Consider the following 25,193-nt stretch of genomic DNA (forward strand, 5'->3'; position numbering starts at 1 on the left):
GACATGAATGCTATGATCATTAGTCCTCACTTTTACATGCAGTCATGTAAAAGCAGGGATATTTTTTTGTTTTGTTTAGGTGCATATTCCCCATTTTTTTCCCCGTTTTTTGTTTTCCTTGCTCATGGATTGATGACTCACTGGCATGTTTGTCGTGGGAGATCCTCCAGATTAGATCGAGCTGTTGATGATACTTCCTCCCCTAAAAACTGTCGCTCTTCGCACCACGTTAGGTGGGACGCAGATGATGAATGATCGACTCGTGATTACGCGCAATTTGCAGGGCAGCAAGAAAAGTCTGCATTGCCATGTTGTTGCAGTCGTTAGGAACTCCGTTGAATGCAGACAGCTTTAATCATTTATTCCGGCGAGTGGCTCATAATTTCTGGGTAAATTGTGTAGAGAGACAGACAAATGTGTACGGTTTGCGTGCTGATGCAGAAGAATCGCTGCATCATTTTATTCACTCGGCTATCAATACATGACAGGGCGGTGATCAGAAATAATGGAATACTTGCAGTTTTTAGCCCCAGCTGTGTGTGTGTGTGTGTGTGTGTGTATTTGTTTATCCATATATGTGTATGTTTTTATTTGTGCCTGATTTCCTATCTTATTCATACCCAATTCATCCATTAATGAATAAAATCTCAATATGTACTTCAAAAGAAAGTGTGTTTATTACTCAGCTCCACTATGATGCATTGATTTTAAAAACTTATTTCAACCGATAGATATTGTATGATACATGTAGGTTCAAATTTGTGTGAGCTCAAGTAATTTTCATGTCAGGCAACATAATACCTAACATATATTTTACATCGCATTTAATTTTTAAAAGGGATATTTGAATGAGACTGAAGCTTGTCTCAAACTACATCACAAATGACTTATTATAGACATTTACAGTGTTTTCAGTAAGACTGTCTGTTGTGTTTTGCAGCGTGTTGTTGAATTATCTTCTAAGTGATGCCTTGTGGGTAATATAGAATTCAGAGAAATGATGATCACGCAGGAGATGGCACTGGATTTTTTTTTTTTATCGTGGAGCTTTTGGACTTCACTCAGCCTCTCCGAGCTTCGCGAGGAGAGGGAGCGATTATGAAATTAGCTTGCCCTCATCGTGTGCTTAACAACGTCATGAAAATTGCATTATCCCATGTGGTTTGCAGGCTGGGAGTGTGGATCAAGACCTTGTCAAGAGTGGTCATAGTCACTGTTTGCGTAGCGTGTGTGTGTGTGTGCATATGTTTACGCACAAATTTATGTGAAGGCACTGGCTTGCAGTTGATGCAAATGAGTATAGGTACGTGTTCTTAACTGTGCATACGTGCATGCGTGAGTGTATGCATACATGTGTATTCCGCAATGGTACAAAGATCAACACGATCCCAGCAACATTCAGGCTAATCATTCTCACATTATTGAGATGATAGTGACTGATACCCCCCCCCCCCCCAACACACACCACTTATCTCCCTCCCTCATGCATGTAGAAAGCACAAAGAAATGCTGCTGAGGGCATCCTAGTGTGATTACAGGCATGAATGGTTTCATCACATCTTTGTCTTTTGCCCCAGTCTCTTACTGTTGTCTTGCATGTCCCCCCTGCCCAACCCCCATTTTTGTTTCATTTCTACACTGTCTGCTTCTATGCATAGATAAACCACCATTTCCTCAGCCCCACCCCTGCCTCCCCACCCTTACTGAGACTAGACCGTCATCTGCCCCCTCAAAATGCTCCTTGATGCAGATTGAGTGATTGCTGCTGTCATGGAGGCAATGCAGGTAGTGTTGGGGGGGGGGGAACACTTTAGCTTTCATCCTATCTCAATGTTATGAATGTATTGACAGAGATGAGCTGTGAAGTGTACAAATAAATGTCATGGTGATCTCGAGTCTGCCGCTGTGATATTCCCACCGCACGTTTTGACAGATATTTGTGACATATCAAGTTTAATTTCTAGTCTGCATGGTACACTTGCCGTCTTCTGGTTTCTGAGCAGTAACATCTTGAATGCATCATTTCTTTTCTTTTCTTTTCTTTTTTTTTTGTCATCTGCAAAATATCTGCTATTGTCCTACTGCAACATGTATTTTCTGTCTGAGTCACAAAGAGCCCGTCTTTCGAATGTATCTCCTTGATCACCGTCAGGTTTACGCATCGACTGGGTTGGGTCAAGCGGAGATAGGGAAGGCGGCTCAGCTTGAAATTACATCCCTCTGGTAGGAGGTCATGTTGTGTAATGGCTCGATCCAAAAGGTCACTCCGCACAAATTCACACTCACTGGTAGCAGTCTGATACAGGGTGGAATCGTCAGTATAAGGCGAGTGAGAAAGACACGTCTGCCTTCAAACAAAGAGTGGATCAGCATTCATTTGCCCATAGCATTCTAATACCCTAGGAATGACCAAATATCATCTTGGATCTGCCAAGTTATTGGTAAAGAGACAGCAAATTTGCAAAAATACTGTACTGGGTTTATGACTTTTATTGCTTTGAGAGAACACTTCATACTCTCCTACTGCAGCATCTCCTGTACTTCCCTGTGTACACACATAAAATTTGCCATGTCGCCACTCTGTATAGATTTCGCTGGTGTAATCGCTTCCATGAGCAGGCAGTTGTATTTGCCATAGACAATGTTTGTGCTATTGATTGTAATAGATCTCTGTACACCAGCCAGCCAGTCCCCCCCCCCCCCCCCACACTTTCCATGTCTTCTACCTTAGTGCCCAGCCAATTAGAATAGAACACAAGGGAATCATGTTCGTTGAAACAGCTGGTAAGAGGCTAAGGGCTCAGGCTTTGGGGGGGATGGGGGTGGGGATGGGGGTGGGGAAGAAAATATAGAACAAAAGAGATCAACGAGATTAATAGCTAACAGGTTTGATTGGTTTTGTAACTTTTGTTTGGAGGCAGCATGTGATGCAGAGCTAGTAAACAAAGAGTATGTTGGGTGCCTTGCCAGTTAAACAAGATTTGATTTGTTGTGATACCATGCATTGTGGACAGCCAGCACGGATGAATGGTTTATCATAGAGGCAGGACGGAAATGAGAAACACTTTATGACCTCTGGGTTAGTGGATTGACTGTGGATGTGTGGAATGATGTCCAGTAGCCAGGGTTGCGGCTTGATTGAGGCGAGTGATATATGGACCTACAGATTGGAGGAGATTTCAATCCTCTGGGAAAAAAGAAGTTGTTTTGAATGAAACCAGTAAAAGTGAAATGCCACTTTGAATTCAAACCGTTGTGGTAGGATCTACGATCATGACAAGGAGACTAACAACAAACAAACAGAACAGTAAAAGTTTCATTACAGTCGGGCACAAAATGAGGAAATTCTAATATTTCAATGTGTGGCATGTCTTTGTGAAATAGAGACGTCAGTCACAATCTTTCAGACAGAATAGGCAAGAAAATTATGTAATTGCCTCACAGTTCTCCCTTTAGTGTGTACATAAGGAATATTATGAAATCATTCTTTTGGCAAGTAATCCAACATCATTACCTATCACCATCTTATAGTCACCACTGCTGCATTGATGTAACCCCAGAGGAGTTTGATGTGAAAATTGTAGTTAATTCATGTTTGAAAGAAAAGATAGAAATGTGGCGTGCGAGTGAATGAGAAGAGGAAACTTGTGAGGTTATGACATTGTTACCTCGCTGAGATTGCGTAGATTTGAACAACTGCTAGAGCATAAACAGACTCGCACAATTGTAAAGAAAAAGCATCACTAAAATTCCAAATAGTAAAACATTTGTATTTTTGCTTGTGCAAATCTGCATCTGCAGTGATTGCTACTGATATACCAGGGTATATATTTTGAGAATTCTTGTGAAATGTTGGAATTTAGTGTATCTCTTCTTTGCCCAATTTCGACCCAACTTTGACTGTTTTGTGTGTTAGAGTTTATTCCATTTTATGAAAGTCATTTTGAACATGGATAGCCGTTTCACTCTAAACAAAGCAGTGCATTGGTGCAGCTGGAGGAAAAATTAAGCAAATGTTAAAATGATGTCATAATGTGATGGTGTGACGATACATGGGCACTTCCAATTCAGTTCAAGTGGACACATGACTGATTTCTAGTCGCTAATGGCCCACACCGATGTCAAACATAAAACGAACACAACTTGATATTCTTTTTTCCCCAATCAAAATATGACTATTCTCAAGATGATATCAAGAGCATTGTCTCTTTTTATTCTTCTCTCTCCTCCAGAATGGCGGAAGTCAATTCCACCCATACAAATTTGAGGAGATCCTGTTTTCAGTCTTTTTTTTTTTTTTGTCACACAGAAGAAGGTGAACTACACTTGGAGGGGATGTTGTCGTCACATGACTAACATTGCTATTTTGAGATACCTTAGGGAGATACCATGTTAGATGAGTAATTGACATCCAGACATTCTGCAATATTTGCTTCTTTCATCATTTCTGTCATCAGTCTGCAAGTTGTGTGTTTTTTTTTACAGTGTCTCCCAGAATGTGAGAATGATTTTTGTAAGTTCCATGATATAGTTTCCGGCAGAAATGTGTGTGAAAGTTTTGCATGAATGATAAGGATTTATGGTAAAAACATACAGTATGTTAAAACTTTCATTTGAAGGAACAATGGATTGTATACAATCTGATGTACAACATGATCTGTGTTCATGTCTCCAACCAACCTGACATAAAATCAATGAAAATAAAGTGATTTGTTGTTTTACAGTTGTTTGAGGTTTATTTGATTTAGCCCGATGTTAACTGGAGGAGATCATCAGATGGGGGATACATGGCATAGCAATAGCTGTCATATTCTATGATTTCTTGTCATCTTGAGCAAATGTTAACAACACCATTGATAGCAATCACAGTCACTAAATTGGCCACACTATGATGACTGAGAGCCTTATAAAAACATTTATAAGCGAAGCTTGTTTTATTTTTTACTTTTTGCTATTCTGCAAATTGGCAATCGGCAAGACTTATGTTGGCAATCAAGCTGTGTAGTTATCATTGAAATGTTGCCAAATTGGCACGAAAGTGTGTCATTCGAAATGGTCATTTGCAGCATGTTATTTGAAGCTCACTTTTGGTTCTAGTAAAAGATAAAGATAACCTTCTGGTGGCAAAGCATTAAAAGGTCGTGAATGATTATTTGTGGCATCATATAGAAAAAGACCTTACGTGAGATGGCCAAAGCATTTTGTTGTGCAGGAATAGCAGCAGATTTATGCAACGTTGGGGGAAAAAAAATTGAATTGTAGAACTAGAAGGAAAAAGTGGCTTGTATATGAGACAACAATTTCAAACAGATGAAGAAGGGGTGCAAGAAAATTACATGTGATATTGGTGTGGATGATTTGCCGCACGGAAAAGAAAAAAATTAGAGAGATGTGGGGGGGGGGCAACTAGTCATCTATAGAGCAATTTTCGCAGTATTTGCGAGCAAGCTTGAGTAAAGCGCAGGGCTGCTTTGACACTGACGCTGCATCTGTTCCCTGTGGCCGTATGGAAGCCATCAAGGTAGGAGGGAAGAGGAATTGTGTTCATCGCGGTGTATCTATGGCACTGGGGATTCAGTTGGGGAAATAGCTTGTAATCTGATGCGCTAGTTGGTCGCTTGTTACACGAATATATCCACTATTTCTCTTTCTCCCTCCTCAATACCTCTCCCCCCCCCCCCCTTCTCTCCCGCTCTCTCTCCGAAAATTATTTGCGTCTCTCCCGGGCCGACTCAAAACCATGGCAATGACATCTAGCAGACAGAGCGGAGTATGATGCTTGAACTAAATACGAGACGTTATGCCACAATATGATGAGTGGGGGCGGGGGAGGCAGGAGTTACATGCGAGTGTGGGAGAAGAGTGACTTGTGAATATAGTTTGTGACATGGCCATCAGTGTCACATTTATCAGTTCAGCGCAGCTAAGAATAGCAGGGAATGACTGATGAATGTGAAATAAAGACACCATCATGATTTAGGGTAATGTGTATGACATGTGTGACATGTAACGTGATAGGCATGAGCTGGTGGTGGGGCATGATAAAGGGTAAGATTGAAGCACAAGTAAACTAGGCACATGAAGGTTTAATACTTGAAAACCCAACCGCTGAATTAATCGCATATATGCAAGGATTGCATTTCTTACTACATGAAGCCTACAATGTCAGGTAGAGGTGTATCAGCAAAGAATGTGTGCGCGTGTGTGTAAGTGTGCGTAAAAGAGCAAGAGAGAGAGAGACACTATTTTGGGATGAGGCTATTTCAGCATGTGATAGATCATTCCCCTCGTTTATTCCTGGCCTATTCAGCGGCGACAAAAGCCTCCCTTACAGCCCATATTTTACCGTGGCGGTGACGATGGGCTAATTTCATTAATTCTTCAGTGCTGCTTTAGACCCATCTATCTGAATGCGTGGAAATGAAGCAAAGACTGGCACTATTTTTTTTCCCCTGTCTGTTTCAAATATGGCTGTACTGCATTCGCAGATCACGCCCCAGCCATATCTTTTCCTGTGTGTGTGTAGTGGTGTTTTTTTTTCCCCACCCTCATTTCGAGTTAATTGCTCTGCACTGACAGTGGCCATGAATTCTAATGTATTATACAAGCCCTTTCCCCCTCGTTTCGAGGAGCTCTTTTCAATATTTTCCTCGGCGTAGCCGTGTACGCTTAAATCATTGATGAGTTGTTTCAACTTGTGTGACCTTGTCTTCCCATCAGTGTCTGTAAATTTGCTTGGATCAGCATGGAGAGTTAAGTGATTATTAGTGTCTTCACAGACACGTGCTACTGCCGCCAATGCTGCTGTTGTTGTTGTTTTCTGCTCTCTGTAGAGCGTTCGTTTAATAACGATATTCAAGCCAATTTTCATGTGGAGGCTGAGCATGTCGCCAGAGTGGTTTTTGCAGTCGGTTCCGTGAGATGTGTCAATAATTGATAGATACTCCTAGATTTTGAGTGCTTGTGTGGTTGGAATTTGTAAAGTTTTCATTTATGATATGTTTTTCTTTTTTTTGTCCAGGCATCCCCTGTCTTGAATTCATGCATACTTGCGGTCTTTTGCTATATATGATTATGCGTGCCTGTTGTCCTGTATGTTCACAGTGACGTACGGCACACCGAACACAATAGGGCTTTTTACACTTGTAAATTTTTGCTTAGTCCCGTACCAACGGTGGGGCTAAGGGGGGGCCTTAGCCCCACTGTTGGTACGGGACTATCCTTAGCCCACTTTCTGTTTACACTCGTTTTTGGCAAAGTGGGCTAGCCCCACCGATAATCCCGTACTATCTGGCCCTGCAAAATAGCAGGGTTAGCACCGCAATTGCGGTGCCAAGCAAGTGAGTGTAAACGGAACAAAAAAATAATCCGGGGCTAAGCGACGGAGACGAAGTCCAACCCCCACTGACCAATCAGAAACGAGGTAATCAAGTGCAGCCGGTGCGTGCGTGTACGTGTACAGTGCACAGCGTAATCATGAATATTCATGTGGTTTGGAAAGTCCGGGGCTAAGAAATACGAGTGTAAAAAGGTCAGTTTTCTCCTTAGCCACGGACAAGAGATAGTACGGGACTAATTGGCCAGTGTAAAAAGCTGAAAAAATTGGTACGGGACTAACGATAGTCCTGGGTCAGAGAAAGTCCGGGGTTAAGAAACACAAGTGTAAAAAGGGCTAATGAGAAGTAGTTTCATCGTATGAACGTCACCACAGATTCAATAAGGAGATGAAGAGGTACATTTGATAACTGTCACGACTATTTTGAGATGTGGGAGGATAAGAACGACCACAACAAGGCATTATGTATTGTAAAGCCAGACATTGCATTTTAATTTCGCGAGAGCCAAGATTCACGATATGAAAATGCACACAAAAGTTCTTGTCTGCACTATATGCATTGAATGCTTGTGGCAATTCACAAAAAATGTCATTCCGCAAAAAATCTTGTTTTACAGTAACCAGAGACTTTCTCCCCCCCCCCCCTTTGTATATATACATACACATATCATGTAAGCAGCGTATGATGTAGTGTACATCACTGTCCCAGTTTGAAATGGAATCTAAACCACACAATCGTTTGCTCTTACATTCAAATTGGGATACTATTTCTGGTGCCCTTTTTTCTTTGCAAATGTGTTTGAAATGAGCTCAAATTTTATGGGGAACTCTCATCCAGACCATCAAACGACATCCTAATTTCCCATATCACGTAAGCATCAGTCGTTGTCGTGTGTCAGAGATGAAGAGTCGGCCCTAGAGAGCAGTTGGGAAGATGGGGAGGTGAAGTCATGAAGTGGACTGCTCCAACTCCATCCCATCCCAGATCGCATCATCTCCCTGAGCTCCAGTCGGCTGTGGTCTTGAGAGATTAGACCCCCTGTAGCTCAGGGAGGGGGAGATTGAGGTGTACGGATGATCTGTCCCTGTTGTTACTAAACAATTTGTGTTAGAACGGGCCATCCCATAATAGAAGTTTAAAAAAGGGGGCACAGTTAACCGTGTCGTCGACTCCATCAACTTTCGCCCAAGCCTCATCGTCTCCTTGAGCTCGAGTCTTATGATAGTCTGTAGACATCAGACTATTTTCTTACAATCACAGCCGGAGGAGTGAGGATATCTCATTTATCATCATCTCAGACTGGGGTAAAGACTATTGTATCGGCCGCAGTGGTTGGCATGTTACATGATATTAGACATGGCCAAAACCAATATGAGCTAGCTGAAAAGAGAACTGGACGAAGGAGGGGTGGTCGGGATTTTGTTTCCTACTTGAAGGATGATGGAGCAAGGGGTCTGTAATTGAGAGACTAGACCTGTCCACCATCATACTAGAGCAGGTTCTGCCCCAGTGTTCTGGTTATGAGCAATTAGGCTTGAAATTTGAACATGCCTCCTTTTGACGTCACAGGCGTTTCCTTGGTGGCTTTGAGTTTCGCATCGTCGTTAAGTGCGGCTGGATAGGCCTTCCCTGTAGACTGGATGAGTTCATATCTTTCTATTTTTACATGCGACTATTACATGGAAGCATCAAAGGGAATGTAAAACATATCAGTCTCTTTTGGCAGATATCTCTTATGATTTCTGTTCTTTCAAGCAGTTACAAAGACAGCACTAACACCCACAAAGTTGTCACTTTGGATGGCGTGTAGTAATCATTTTTCTAAATATTGTGGGTGGATATTAGTAATGTTTTCAGCTACTGAATGGCTGTGCTATGCATGGTAATAAGTCAATTAACAGCAGCTGAACTTTCATTGATTGGCACTGCGTGCATTGTGAGTTTTTCTGCCATTCCAGGAAATTGCCAATGGAGTGGAAACAAACAATAAATTAAAATGGAGGTGGGAAGATAAACTGATGCAACAGACAAAATTCAGTAAAGGGGTGTCAACAAAACAGGCCACAGAATCTTTGTGTTAGAGTCAACCATGATGTCAGGATTCTTCCTGATGACACTAAAATGAAGGACAACTTGACTGTGACGGGTTAGAAAATAACTTGTTTGTATGATTTCCTGGTATCATTTACCAACACACAATATATCTCTGAGAATCTTCAGGAGGGAGGATAAAGAATAAAGGGTAGAAAAAAGAGAAGTATTGATGGGTTGGGGAAGGGGAGCAAATTAAATATGTTTAGCGTGGTATGAGATAATGATAATAATTTTGAGCAAACATATAACAGCTGTAACTAGTTCCGTAGAACTTTGGTTTGTGGTTCACATAATTTGAATGGCTTGAGGCTTGACACAAAGCACAGAAATTCCTACTTAACATGTCAGCTTGTGTGTCCTCCTCCCTTTCCAACCCAGCCCCATCCCCATGTCACCCCCTCCCCCTCCCGGATAAAAATCTACAGTCATATTCTGTAACTATCAACTTCAGTCCAGCGTATCAGGAATGGTCTTTGACCAATTGACCCCTCCCCTGCCCAAGCCAAGAGTGGACAGGTGTATTCCAAGAGGATTCCAATTGCAATGCCTGTCTGCCGATCGCGTTCAGTCGCTGATGTATCCGTTTAAACAACTTCCTGTCCTGGCGGCTTCATTCCCCACCGCAGAGAGAAGAGAGAGAAGAGATGACTCGGCCTGACTGGACTTTCAATTGGGCAGATCGATCTGAAAACGCTTTCATGTTTTGAGGTCATTGACCTTTAGTGTGGTCTGAGCACCTCCAGTACTTCAAGCATGTGTTAATTAATTAAGATATGTGTGTGTGTGTGTGTGTGTGTTTGTTTGTTTGTGTATGGATGAATGTGTGTTTTTCTGCCTATGTAGGGGACAGACCAACATGATTTCATCCATACCTGATAGCATGACTTGTTTGTAAAGTGCCCATGTGCTTGTACATGTAGTGTAACTTCAACGAGTAGAACAGTTGGGGACATCAATTTATCTGCAGTGCGATGATTCATCGCTCATGTAATCATTTTAGATCATGTTGCTCATAGTGATGAGTTGGGAAAAAAAAAATTTGCTACCTTCCTAGGCCCCTTATGGTCAGGTGTTGATACCAGTAAGTGGTATACCCTGTCTCAAATGTTAACTGCTCTCCCTAAAAGGGAGCTAATGTTAGATTTTTTGCTTGGGTCTGTCTTCTTTCCTATACCCCCCCCCCCCCTCCTCTCTTCCCGTATCTCCCACACCTTCAGTCGCTTATTGCTCACTTGAGGTCCGAGGGCTTCTTTCTTCGGGTGTCAGACTCCGAGGATTAGTCACATGTCACTTTGGGGAAAGCTGTCAAGAATTTGAAAAACAATAAACTGTGAGACAGAAAAAAAAAAAATGTTTGGGAAGTGATGAGGAAATTGGCTTCCTTCCAGTGTGGGATAAATTTGCTTTGAGGTTTTTTACGGAAGAGATATTTCCTTTAATAGCAGTGTGACTTTATCTGTAGAATGAACTTTGTGTCAGTACTCAAATATTGTGTTTCTTTCTAAGTTAACTCAAGCACTAGATTTTAAAAGTATCATGCATATAATTATTGTGAACCTCCTACTTGTGATTATTGTTGGAAGCAGAGTATTATTTTGTGAATGCATCCCTGATAAAGGTCCATTGAAGAGAAAACAGTTTCTATATGCTTGCAGAACTGTCATATTTGGCTCTAAAATGCTCACATGTGCACAAGAAATGTGTGAAATTACACTAAAATAACATGATTTCATTTCGGTTATGACAAAATGCAAAATAATAACCAAAAAGGTTCGCTGGAAGTACTACAGTCTCAGAGCATACCTAGGCCCCATTTAATCATAACATATAATCAATTGTAAATTCCCTTACCACACAGGCTGCCATAGACTTATGATAGAAATCAGCTACCGGTATGTAATCACTTATAACTCTTTATAAAACAGGGCCCTGATGAAGAGGTTGCTACGCAGTTTTTTTTTTTGTAATTGATCTTTTGTAATCGCAAATCGGGCTATAGCAGTATCCATCAATCTTCCGCAGTAACGCATGCAGCTCATTGGAAAATTGATTGCTAGGGCATGATCGATCATCATGTATCATTCTACCCACCCACTGCTGAATGAATTTAGAGCAAAATATTCACTTTTGCTGTGATGTGACACCTGAGCCAATTTTTAACCCATTGAGGACAAGTCCCGAGTATACTCGGGCAGGTGTCTATGGGAAATGCCTGTTGTACCAAGATCAAACCGTCCTCAACAGGTTAAATGAACTCTGGTGATAGGCAAGGCTACTTGTCTTAGAGAAGATTCCTGTCTGTGAGTTGACAAAGGACTACAAAAACTAAGCAATGCGAGAATGGTTAATCCTAGCTGAAAATGATGCATGGATCGTAACCTTGCTGACCTCAACACTCATCCCCAATCTACCCTTTGGATGGGCAGGGATCCAGAATCTCTTTTCCGGCATCTCGTCAAAGTTCGTTGCCTTCACAGTTTTTTTCCCCCAGAGGAGTCTGTGTAGTCCACTTGGCAGACCCAGTTTTGCAGGACTGCCTGCCATGCGGTCATAAAAGCAAGGTGGATGAACATTAGAGAACTTTGTAGAGGGTACTGGACCAGATGGTAGCTTACAGCTGCATTGGTTCCAGCCCTAGTGTAGTCGGACACTTCTGAATACAAATCTAGTGATATTTTCTGCTGGCTTTCTGGGAAATCATGCTCAGAACTGTTAAGCTCTCTATTTACAACAATGAAACTGGAACAATATCATCGTTCACTCCACACCCCATTATTGATTGAAAACCAGATGGGCAGTTTCACAATACCATATGCCATTTATCATGTCTGTAACCTAGTTAAATGCCCTGTATCAGGTGATTTATTCTTAAGTCATTGAAAAAGATGAGCACAGTGTGTGCAACCTGTGAGCACCTCAGTTGTAACTCAGTATTATTTCTCTCTGTGGTTTTTGATTCAGAGTGAAAGAGGCCAAATCGAGTCACATCATGTGTTAATTCAAAGTCTGGATAGAAACTGCTTGTGTTTTCTTCTAACATTAACCAAGCAAAACAAGTTGTGTTGCTCATGTTGACAAATTTCCAATTTGAGCGTTATCCTCGCCCGAAGCGGCAGAGTGGATAGCGCAGGAAGCAGAGGCGATACGTCCCGTTGACGGGTCTATCGTCATCGAGGCTAGCCCTGCCCCAAGAAGGGTGCAAACCTCCAGCCGCCGGGGTGACTGACTGCACAGGTTGAGAGCTCCGTAGCAACCATGATTACATCGGCAGAAAACATTTTCAGGAGGAACGTCAACCATAACTTGAACCTCTATTTTGTCTTCCTCTCCCCCCCCCCCCCACACACACACACAAACGCACATTGCAGCAATAATTGACAAATCACCTTTAGCTCATGTAGAAAGAATCAAATTGTACTCCATAGACATTTCCAGCAGTACAGAGTTCATACTCACCATTTTGTTTTGCTGTGAATAGTCGTGTATGTTCACCTCTGATGACTTCAAGACACTTTTGGCTTCCTCAGTTGTTGAAACAAAAAGCAGCTTGTGTTCTCATTACTCACCACCAAACCAATTTGAGTCTGATCCAGAACCCTGCACATGCCATCCGTGTAGCTCTTTCAGTATAGAAGGTGACATTTTCATGATAGATGGGAATGTTTGTAGGGGATTGCTAACACTGCAAGCCAGAGCCTATAACTCTGAAGGTGGTTTGGCAAGTTGTGAGCATGTTGGTTGTCATCTCATCAAATAGTGTTTGAAAAGTGTTTTGTCTGGAAGTCAGCGAGAAAAAGATAAGGGAAAGACAAGAAAACTGGGCTTGAAAAGCTATGAATCACTGTAACCTGTCTGTGGCTTTGTGATTTGAGAAGTATCACACTTTTCCCTGCCTCTTCTTTCTGAGGGTTGAGTTGCTGTTTATTTGTTTTTGTCAGTTTCCCCCGTAGTATCTTTACCTGGCAAGTAAGGAAATTGGCCACATAATATGACAACATGGTTGTCAAGAATTTGCAGGGGGGAGGGCTTGTCTCAATTTTCTGTGGTTGGTGGGATGGAGGGGGAGGGGGTCCGTGTCACAAGTGTGAGAGTTTCAGACAGATGTCAGTAATGGCGAGGTCATTGTAACATTCCAGGGGTGCATTGCTATGACGAATCACAAAACTAGGATACCTCTGTGCTGAGCTTTGGGTTCTTGGGATTCTCTGTTCATCTTGTGAAATGTTTGAAGTTTTGTAACATCGGCTTGTGCATTCAAATGGAGTCCTTGTATGTCATTATGTCATTTGAAGCCAAGAGCACAAGAGTGATCGTGAACAAATGCTCTCATCACTGAGTATCTACTCCAGTGATCATGTCTTATGTCTTGTGGTTAGAAGGTTTCTCCTCTTCATCCTTCCTAAAAAGCTAGAGAAGGACAACATGTTACAGAGCTTTTTTCTAAAATTTATAATGCTTTGGTTCACTATTACTTCATCTGTATATTTGTGCCACTCTAAATTAATTTCTCATTTCTCTGTGTCCACTCTTGCAGGCCCGAGGAGCACTTTGAGCGGTATGCTGCCTACCCTGGTCTCAGACCACCGTTTCTACCCCTTGGGTCGCCACATGCTCCCCTCTTCCCTCACCCGGCCATCAACCCTCTCTTCACCAGCCTGCGCTACCCAGGGGACCTGGCTGCCATGCAGGTACCACATATCTCTCCCGGCACCATGGCCTTCGGAGGACTGGGGAACCCCCACAGTGCAGCAGAGAGGTGAGAGAAAGATGCGGTCACCGTGGTGATTTTGATAGTGTACCTGGGATGAATATGTAGATGCTGTTTACATCTTCAGAACAAGATAGTGATGTAAAAAAGGAGGAATTATGTCATGCATTAAGAACAAAAAACAAAAAATCAGAATACGTATTTATCAGTGTTTGAAGACAGAAGATATGTTTTTTGAATCACAGATATTATAGAAATGTTGAGAAATATACTTAATATACTAATATTTATTTTCTTTATCTTGTTCAAGATTTTTTTTTTTTTAAATTCAGAATCCAAAGTGGCCATTTCTTCATTACTCTGTTGTAGTTTAAGCTTGATATCCGTCTTCTTTACCGGAAACAGAGAAAAGGTGCTGCAGGAACAGCAGAGGGAGAGAGAGCGTGACCGGCGGGCAGAGGAGCTGAGACTGGAGCAGAACCGTGAGAGGAGCCGCAGCGAGCGCGAGTCGTCATCCTCCATCCACGATAGAGGGCGCAGCGACGAGAGGCGGTATTCCAGCAGCCCAGCGAGAGGTGAATACACTTTCTTGCCTGGTATCAACTTCCTGTTTCATCCTCTCTCCGTTATGAAAGGCGCAATCACATGACCAGTGATGTAATCTGGTCACAGACCATGAAGCATCTTGCTTCGGGAGGGAGATTGTTTGGGAAGGAACTTCAAGAGGGGTTAGGGTTTGGGTGGGGATAGTTTTATTCAGTCTAGTTTTGAGAGGAGGTAGTGTGGAAGAGAAGAGAGATGGAGAGACAGATGTTTTTTACAGGCAAAGATTGGGAATGGAATTTGAGGGATTTAAAAAGTGTGTGAGAGGGGATAAGATTTTGAGAGATGAGATGGGTAGGGGTAAAGAGAAGGAGGGTGAGGATGAGCTAAGAAACCCGAAAGTTGACACCATCATTGGGATAACATTTATAGAGATCTGCTTGGGTGATGGAGTAGCTCTTTGTCGGAGGAAGAGGGATTCTGTTCACGACCTGAGAGTTCTATTAGGCTGATTGAGCAGATGTTTGGACAGTAAAACTGTTGATATGTCTTGGAAATTGATACTATTGTGCTTCATAATTTTCCCCATTATTAGATTCCTCCCTATCAAGAAGGCCACAGTCCCATTCATCCATCGGGTCCAGCAAGCCCTCTCCTCAGGAGCCGGGGCCCGTCCCCCTCCTCAAGAAGGCGGACCGAGAGGACCGGTGGGTAGAAAAGCACCGGCACACGCCCCGCAGCAGTCGAGAAGATCACAACCAGGAATCTCCCACAGGTTACGTCCACTCTCAGCTTAGGGTGAGTTTCCAGGGCAATCCAGTCCACATCAAAACCTGTTATACCTTTAGAACCAAGCCAGAAGAAAAGAGAACAGCTTTAGTTTATTCTGAAAGAACAATCACCCTAAGTCACAAAGATTTTCGACTGTTAAAAATAGAATATCCTTACCCACATGAATGTTGGTTCCAAATTCCCGAATGGTCCTTTGACTGGCAAAATTATATTTTGATTACTAATGCATATCTTTGTTACTTGGACACATTTGATAGTTTTTCATTTGTTAATATGTACAGTATGCCAGTAATCTGTTGCCATAATCTCTGTAAAAAAGATTTTGTTTTTGTCCTTGTGGAAATTGGCCATGTTTTCACTTTGACTTTTTTTTTTTCAAAAGGGGTAGAGAGAAGGGGTTGAGGATAAGTTTAGAAACTCAAAAGTGGGCAGGATGGTTGGGATAACACGTAGAGGGATGGGCTCAGATGAGGGAGTAGCCTTTGGCCAGGATTCTGTTTGTGACCTGAAAGTTCTTTTAGGCCGATCTTACACATCAACTTGCTGACTCTTTGATGAAATAGATGAGACTGTGTGTTTTTTTGTGAACAAGAAGATAAATCCTCTGCATATTCCTCCCGAACAGGATGCAGCTTCTCACGAGTCAGTGCGCTACTTGTCGGACCGTGACCGCAAGGCCCACCATGACAGGGAGCTCCTACTGCAGCAGGACCGGAGGATAGCCGAGAGGTAAAACTCACTTAGAGACGATGTGGAAGATGCTGGTGTTGACCATCAGTATTCATCAGCATGACATGAAGAGAAGCAGAACTACTCCTCCTGTTTGACTTTAATGAAAGAGAGATGCAGAAAATAAAGGAGTTGATAGATCATGAAACACTGATAATGAAATGAACAAATCAAAAAATGAACAACTGTTAAGAGTTATGCAGCACAGCAGGTTTTGGTTTTGTTTTGGGGTTTTTTTTTTGTCGTCAGTATGAAACTACTAGCCCCATTTTTGAGCACCTCAGGTTGAAAGTTCTCTCATCTCATGTGAATGGTCACACTCGTTAGGCTGACTTCAGACAGACAACATTACATGCCTTTTGTGCCATTAATGTTATGATGTGGGAGGAATGTGTTCGAGCTACTAGAAGACTGAGTTTGTGTGCAATAAGACAGGATAGTTTAGAAATGGTTTTACTTCCCATCATTAGCCAGAATGAAGTATGATATTTGTTGACTGCAACCCAGAGATAAAACTTCATCAAGTCATACTGTCTTTGCTCGTGATATAGGCATGAATCTGAGCATAGAGAGCGCCACCGAGAGAGTCACCGAGAGAGTCACCGAGAGAGTCATCGGGAGAGTCACCGGGAGAGTCACCGGGAGAGTCATCGGGAGAGTCACCGAGAGGGTCACAGAGAGAGTCACAGAGAGAGTCACAGAGATGGTCACAGAGAGAGTCATAGAGAGGACCACATCATTGGTGGGGGTCACCACCCTCCGCCCCTCACCTCACTCCACAGCTCTAGCCATGATGCCCACTCCAAGCACAATGCCTATAACAATCACCGGACGGTTGAATACGACCGCTTACTCCCCTCCAGAACGTTGCATAACGACAAACATGTTGAGCGAGCGGCAGACCCCATGCGACGGGCACATGCACAGAGCGGCAGCAGTGGTAGCAGCAGTAAGGTGCAGAGCCAGCTCGCAGCACAGCAGCAGCAGCAGCTGTCTGAGAGCAAGGACTCAGCAAGACACGCCCAGTCTGTGCTGAAGAATGCTAGTCAGCTGGGGCCCTACGATTTGAGCCACCACACAGAGTTCAATCGCCATTTTCACGAGTTCTACCGCAACCAGCACATCAGGGAAGGCCTACCGGCCCACCTACCCCGCCCCAGCTCTGAACCGGTGATCAGTAAGCTAGATCTGGAAGAGAAACGCAAGAATGAGGAGCGGCGTACGGGTGTTTACGCCTCCAGCGAGAGTGAGTCAGATAGCGAGGAGGAGGTGGAGGACAAGCGGGAACGCTACCGGCAACGGATGATTCGCATCGCCAGGCGCTCCCGCCTCAAAGCGGAATCCAGCGAGAAGAAAGGAACTTTCATGACCACACTGGGCCTGATCTCACACAAACACAGGAGAGGTGAGTTCATTGTGCTGGAAGTTCTTTGCTGTGGTGCAAAGTGATGTTTCCCAAATTGAATTTGTGGATTCAGTAAATGCAGAAATATTAGTGAACACTATATGACAGCTTGCAGAATATCAAGCAATCCATGGATAAGTTATGCAGTTTTTACAGTTTTGGATAATTGCATGTCATAACCTCTGTAAATGGGAACAAGCTGTGATGTCACTGGAGAAGTGGAATGTTATAAAGAATATGTCAGAGGAATTTCACTTGAATTTGAATTTTTCAAGAGCATTGAAAGAACACTGGACCTAGCTCCTCCAAAAGGCATGGTGAATGATGGTTGCCTTGACATGTCTTAATAACAGGATCAGGAAATTATTACCTTTCAATTCAAATTTCAAACTTTCAAACTTTGTGCTAGAAGGCATAGACCTGCCTTGGGCAAAAGTAAAAGGGCTTGAGATGACTTTTTCAAATCATGTGGAAGAATACACTTCCTGCCTCGCCTGTCAAACATTGACAGAAATCCTTAAATTTGTCTCATTTTTTATTTCTGCTTTATGATGTACACACAGACATGATAAAAAGTTGCCTTTACTTAACCTATCACATTCCTCCCCCCAACCACACACACACAGAGGTGAGGCGGGAACAGCGGAGAAAGAGGCGGCGGATCTACGGCGAGGACAACGCCGCCCCTCAGCCCAAAGTGGCCAAGGTGACACCCCAGGTCCCCCTGCTACCACCAGCTGCACCCCTCTCTCAGGAGGACTTCCAAAACGAGCCGAACTACCCACACAAGTGCCGCTTCCTCCGCACCTTTGGACTGGATACGCTCAGCAGTGAGAAGAAGCAAGGTATACCATACCTACACACTCACTGCTCAGTGTCTGCTTGCATGGATTCTGGAGACAATGGGGGTGGGGAGGGGGGAGGGCATGATAACTTTGCTGTAAACGGAGATAAAAATCATGTTCATGTGCATGAAGCTTATGCAAAATTTGCAAGGAGCCAAGATTTACGAAAGAAGAATGCATGCCAAAGTTTTTGTCTAAACTGTTGCAGATGCATGGTTTTCGCTGGAGAGAAGTGCATGGTACATAGCAAACACAAACATTTTCTTTTGGTAACCATAGCACGTGGTACTTACCTGAATGGAATATGAATTCTATTTTAATGTCAACCAGCTCGCCCTCCTTTTTCATGCCACCTCCCTTTTCACTTTTGTGTCTTTGCATTTCTGTAGCTATCACATCTGCAAAGCGAGCCGTGGAGGCCGATCGGTTACGCAAGTTCAAACGGGACCACAAGGATACCGACACTCCGCTGCCTAACAGTGCCGACGCACACAGCCCAGGTAAATATTTAGTGGCTATTTCTTCTGGCCTTCGTAAAATCAGCAACTGTCTTTGCATCTTTCATCACACTTCCCCAAGTTTCATTGCGCAGTGACAACATGCTTGGTAGATTTATGATTTCGTCATTGGTATTGATATTCTTGTCCCAACATTCATTGTCATAGCATTCATCCCTATTGCCATCATTGTTGTTGTGCAACAGAAATAATATTATCAGGTTCTATCAGTTAGCACAGAATTTCAACAAGTCCTCAAAGACATTGTCGTCCTTCCGGAACGCTTACATCTGAGTGCCCGATTAAAGAGCAGACATTTTAATGATGTATTAGTAGAATTGAAGACCTGAATATAAGAACGACCCAAGTCCAATTTTTGGCCAAATTCAGTTTGACATGGGAAATTGTAGCTTATGCAAGGACTCATCTTGGGTATAAATGATAAATCCTAATTACCCCCGGAAGTGATGAAATGAATGAGTTAAATCTTATATTAATGTAAGAATGAAGGACTTGGGTCATTCTTACATTCATATAATAACGCCCTCTCTCATCCTTCTCTTATCTCTATAGCAGAATATCATGTATATGAATCAAAGAACGACCCAAGTCCACCACACAAAATGGCCTCTCCACAATTGATGTAAATGTTAAATGTCATAATAATATATGTTTTAATTTGTATATACAATGTTGCCTTCCCATCACAGTTAAATAGAATATTATTGGACAAATAAAAAAGATATAAAGTTTTTTTTTACTTTACTCGAAATGGTCTTCCATGGACTTGGGTCGTTCTTATATTCATATACTCAATTTAAATATGAAATGTCTGTTAGCGCTTTTACAATGCAGTCGAATTTTGATATGACAGAGCAGGATATATATAAAGCACGTAAACTCATAGTGCAAGCGTCAATAGATGCAAGAAGTAGAGAATTTCAGTTCAAGATACTTAATAACATATTACCATTAAATTATAAGCTGTTTAAAATGAAGTTAGTGTATTCCCCTTTATCTTCATTTGGATGCATTGAGAATGAAACGATTGAACACATTATGTGGAACTGTAAGGTGTCACAAACACTTTGGAGGGAAATAACATCTTTTCTTACTATTATAGATTTGTCATTCCTTAATGTGAAGACGGTATTAACTGGAATTATAGAGAATGATACAAACAAAATATTGGTAAACCATATTTTACTTATAGGAAAAAGGTGTATTTATGCAAGCAGATGTAACAACACTATTCCCTGTTTGTCCTTTTTTAAGGCTATGTTAACAAAATCATATCGTGAAGAGTGTTATATTGCAAAGAGACAAGGAAAGATTAATGTGCATAACCGGAAATGGGAACCACTCAGCAGTATTATCGAGCTTTAGTTTGTTTTTTCCACTAAATGTTTCGCCATGGCATTTTCATTTTTCATGTTTCATGTTGTTTTTGTGTTTTTGTCGATACGGCATAGGCCTAGATTTCAATAATTTTAGATTGTATGTATGCGCTTACCACTCGACATCTCGTTAGCAACCTTCCGGTTATGTCAGCTGTTAACATTCCTTTCCATTATAAACCCACGCAGACAACATACCTCAAGAGAAAAATGTGCATGTATAATAAAGAAGCTGAACAAAATCTATTCTTTGTCATGTATCTCTCAGCTGTGATTACTTCAAGAATGTTATATGTTGAGTACCAAATAAAACATCACTTGGATATAAAAAAAAAAATATTATCTTTCTTTATCATCTCCCCCAGCAATAGATGCAGTGCTGCAGAAGAGGCTAAAAGAGGGCAAGGAGGGGGCCCCCTACATCAACTCTCACCCCAGCCTGCAGACTCCCCTCGACCACCTGCAGATTGACAAGCCTCCCACATCGCCAGTACCTCTCAACTCCTCCCTGGTCGTGACCAACCACAGCAATTCACATTCCCCCAGCCTTGACCTCTCGACCTCTGCCTCCTCCAATGGCCAGCAGCTCCTCAAGACTGCATCGGCGCCCTCTACGGGCAGCAGCGGCAGCGGCAAGGCCAACGAACTGCCGGTCATCCACCCCAAGAAGGAGATCAAGCAGGAGGTGATGAACGGCGAGCTGGGTTGTCGGCGGCGACCGGACGGTGGGCTCTCCTCGTCGGCATCGGAGACGGTGCTCAAGCAGCCCTCACCATTCACCATCTCGTCATTCCTCAACACCTCTCGACACAACTCGTCAGCGGTGGCCGAGGGTTTTGCTCAGGAGTTCCACCAGTCAGTCTTGCGGTCCACCCAGGAAAAACTCAACCAGAAAAAGGGTGGGTCAAAAATTTTCGAGAATATGTTTTTGCCGATCAAGAAGAGAATGATGTATACATGTGTTCCATAGAGGATGGCTGTTTCCTCACTATTATGTGAGTTTACAGCAAATTATCACCTTCTTTGAGATTTGAATGGCCACAAATCTATTTCATCTGCCTAGCTTTGGTCTTTTCCCATTCATTGATAGAGTGACCAAATGCAAAAGGTCAGCAGTTGATACCAGAGGAGTGTTCATACATGGAATATGTTCACAGATTAGTGGAAGGGGAAAAAAGCAACAGAAAGACTGTTGAAACTTTTTTCTTTTCATGCCAATGTACAATGATCTCTATAAAATGCCTAATGAGATATAAATAGATATGTGCAATGTTGTTCTTTCTAACCCTCTTAGAATAAGTTAGTTGTCAGACAGCCTACAGTTGGTGTGTACCATGTTTTTGTCATAAAGACACCAAGTGCTGTCTGACGAGAAAAATATTCTTTGCAGAAATGTTGTCAGTGCCAGACGGGAAGAGACTGTACAAAATGAGTTCTGAAAACCTGTCTTTAATATTCCATTAGCCAGAGTGAAGTAATCATGATGTAAAAAACATATAAATGATGAGTTTTACCTTGCAGCTAACAAGGATTGTGATTTCTTTGTTTGTCGTGTTTTAGACCCTTAAATATCTCTGTATGTCTCTTGTGAAATTATAGGGGCTATGCTGAATGCATCGCACAATGAGACGTCAAAGCGAGACGCTCTCTCAGTTCCCACGGCAACATCAGGCTCCAACAGGCATCATCATCACCATCACCACCATCACCATCATCACCAGCCTTCGTCATCGTCATCGTCATCATCATCGTCGTCGTCGTCATCGTCGATTTCCTCGCAATCCTCATCAACGTCCGCGTCACAACACAGCCGACACAAACTTCACAGCAGAGTATACAGCTGGCCTGGCTGGGAGGCAGTGTCAGAGTCTTATCACAGATATTTATTAGGTATGTACAGGAATAGATAGATAGATTCAAGGCACGGTCAGACTGGCGTAAGATCAAGAGGATTAAGATTGCAAACTTCCTGTGAAACTTCTCAAAAAACTTCTCCTGAAAACTTCTAGGGATATTTCCCTCACCCCCGACAAACTTCTCGATCTGTTTGCGGCCGGTGTCTCTGAAGTGCGAGGCCATTGTCATGTACAGATGTGCATTGTCACGTCACAATCACTAGCCATCGGATGGCGCACTCTTTCTTCTTTCTTTACTCGTGCATACCAATGACCCAAACTTCTCGATCCAAGTTTGGCTGCCAGTGTGACCACATGACAAAAGATTCCGAAGACTTCGCGATCTTAAACTTCTCGATCTTTTCCCAGTCTGACCACGCTTTCACAGATCTCATAGCATCTCTGAAAAAAACAGTGCGAGGTATTGCTTTCATTGTACAATCATATGAAAGATGCCATTATGCTGTATGAATATGTGTCAGGTATCAACAAACAGTAGTGGTTTTAGACCAAGGTGCTGACCAGAAAATTGCTCACAAAAAAAAAACCAAACAAACAATATTGTGCAAAGAAAGAAAGAAACGGTTCTTGTGATGCATGACCTAAAATATTCATATCTTGTCAGTAACTCTAAGCAGACGGAGGTCAGCAGCAAATGCTGGCAGTTTGGTGAAGTATTGTCTGATCCACACTATTCAACATGTTTGGTAGCCACTGTAATCACCCAATTTGAGCAAGCTGTTTACACTTTCTGTTGATATGTAGCCTTCTTTAGAAACTGATGTTGGAAACAGATGTGAGAAGTACCCCTTTGTTCTGAGCTCCCTCATGCATAATTTCTCTCCATCTCTCTCTGGAATCTATCTCTCTACACATCTTTTCACTGTCATCACTGTTCATCTTTCTATCCACCTATCTTTCATATTCTGCCTGTCCACCTGTATTTCTGTCCTTCTGTCTTATCTATATGCTTGTCCGTCCATCCATCCATCCATCCGTCCATTCATTTATTCATCTGTCCATCCATCCATCTATCTTGCAGATCAAAGGTCAGAGAGGTCAATGTTAATGGATCACCTAGCAGGCCTGAGACACCACAATGTGGAGCTGAATGGGAGTGCTGAGCAGCTGGCGAGGAGGAAGAATGTAAGTAGAATCAAGAGGTCGCTGCACCTTTCAGGCTGATCAAACTTTAGGGTCAAAGTTCAATATTCATAAATGTGACTCCTCGAAATAGATGTTAACTGTCATATAATGAGTTTAAAAAAAGAAACAAAATACTAGTCTTTAGATGATTAATTGAAAAGAAATAAAATTCAGGGTCAGTGGTATAAAAAATTGTAACTTTGATCTGTATGTGCATTATAGTGAAGTTCATGTTTTGGAAGCATTAGGTAATTAGAGTTAAGAGACTACTGTGACATTATTCACATTGATAGTATTGTTGGCAAAGTGTTGTGAAGATTACTATGTCAGTCAACTTTGCAAAACTAAATGTCATGCTGTCGTCTGCTTGCTTTCCTTTTTCCTAAGGAGGTTAGAAACAATTACAGAGGACTTCTGTTCAGTGATAAAGTTTCAGAGAAAAGCAAAGTAAATGATGTTTTCATTGTTTTCCTTGGGTGTGTAAAGATGGCATAGCTACACAAATGATGGCATAGCTACACAAATGATGTTGATATTCAGTGTGTCACATGTAATATCTTTATGCCATCCCTACTTGATCACTTGAATTTTCAAAAATCATGTTATCATAATAGCAACATTGCAGCATCAACTCACGTCATGGGACTTTTTGAAGAGAAAATTAATTTTCCCCCTTTGTATCTCTCTCACCTATCATGTGGTCAGGAGCTGACAGAGAGGATGTATGAGATGCAGCTGGAATACGAAAACTACATGCGAGAAATGCACCTCCTCAGGCAGCGAACAATGGACCTTGACAAAGCTACGCACTGACCGACCGTGAGGAGTGACCCTCCCTCTTGTGTGCGCGGCACCGACAAAAAGCGAGGACAAAGATACGCAGTTGTTGGGGGTCGACCGAGTATCGCCCCCCCCACGGTGCCGCCGTTGGCTTCGCCAGAAACTGTTTTGACTCAAGTGACAGGGGGCTCCACTCAGTGGGAGCGTAGAATACCTCGTGCAAATTCATCACAATTGTTTTTCCCCTTCAATTCACAAACCGTCTCATTTTCCCATGGTGCATCATCTTCGTTGTTGTTGTTTTCTTTCTGTGCTGCTAGTAGGTATACACATTTTTTTTTTCCTAGTTCATCCATCAATGCAGTGTTAGAATGATGTTGAACGAGGAGGTGATGTCATAGAACTAAATCATTCTGTGTTATTCGGGATAGATGCTGCAATAATGTGCTGATGTTAAACAAGGAGTTAATGGACTGGATGAAAAGTTAGAGAAGGTGATTGAGTTACTTTGTCATTCCGTGGCAGTGATCACATGCGTGGTCTTGCAGGGTCGTCCCCATCACATCCGAAGGAGATGAAGTCTATTCAAATACACATTCGTGAGGCAGCTTGGATGCATCACCGTGGCGATGATGCCTTAAAAGAAAAAAATGCATGTTGCTAAAAGCTGTAGAGAAGTGCTGCAGCACATCCACGGAAGCAAGAAAGTCCAAAGTAAGGGACTCGAGCAAGAGATGCTGCAAGTGGCCCAGTGAGGCATCGAAGGGAAGTCTTCGCACCCATCGGCAGAACGAGCTCTGACGACGCAAGTGAAGATCTAGTTTGCCGTTCCAGTAACAGTGGAAACTGTGGATGATGGTAGTCCGTATGGGTCATGTGATGTAACATGGAAAAGAAATGGAGGCAGTGTGTACAAAGAGATAGAGGTGACAAGAGGGTTTTAAATTATCAACTAACCCCAATTCTACCAAGTAAGAGGCAGTGCACTGAGAGGTAATGTAATTGGTGTAAAAACCAGTCAGCGT

General features: G+C 42.5%; 1 protein-coding gene across 1 annotated transcript in view; it reads left to right on the forward strand.

The window, feature by feature from the left end:
* LOC140233551 (uncharacterized) overlaps nt 1–24,626 on the forward strand; it is a 228,468-nt gene extending 203,842 nt beyond the window's left edge. The window contains exons 7-17 of the mRNA XM_072313674.1: nt 13,966–14,187; nt 14,545–14,714; nt 15,278–15,480; nt 16,100–16,203; nt 16,755–17,608; nt 18,235–18,453; nt 18,843–18,953; nt 20,713–21,246; nt 21,947–22,237; nt 23,285–23,388; nt 24,094–24,626. Coding sequence (XP_072169775.1) covers nt 13,966–14,187; nt 14,545–14,714; nt 15,278–15,480; nt 16,100–16,203; nt 16,755–17,608; nt 18,235–18,453; nt 18,843–18,953; nt 20,713–21,246; nt 21,947–22,237; nt 23,285–23,388; nt 24,094–24,201 — 2,920 coding nt within the window. The 3' untranslated portion in view covers nt 24,202–24,626. The remainder of the gene's footprint in view (nt 1–13,965; nt 14,188–14,544; nt 14,715–15,277; nt 15,481–16,099; nt 16,204–16,754; nt 17,609–18,234; nt 18,454–18,842; nt 18,954–20,712; nt 21,247–21,946; nt 22,238–23,284; nt 23,389–24,093) is intronic.
* The last annotated feature ends 567 nt before the right edge of the window (nt 24,627–25,193 follow it).

This window comes from Diadema setosum, chromosome 9 (assembly GCF_964275005.1).
Source record: "Diadema setosum chromosome 9, eeDiaSeto1, whole genome shotgun sequence".
NCBI lineage: Eukaryota > Metazoa > Echinodermata > Echinoidea > Diadematoida > Diadematidae > Diadema > Diadema setosum.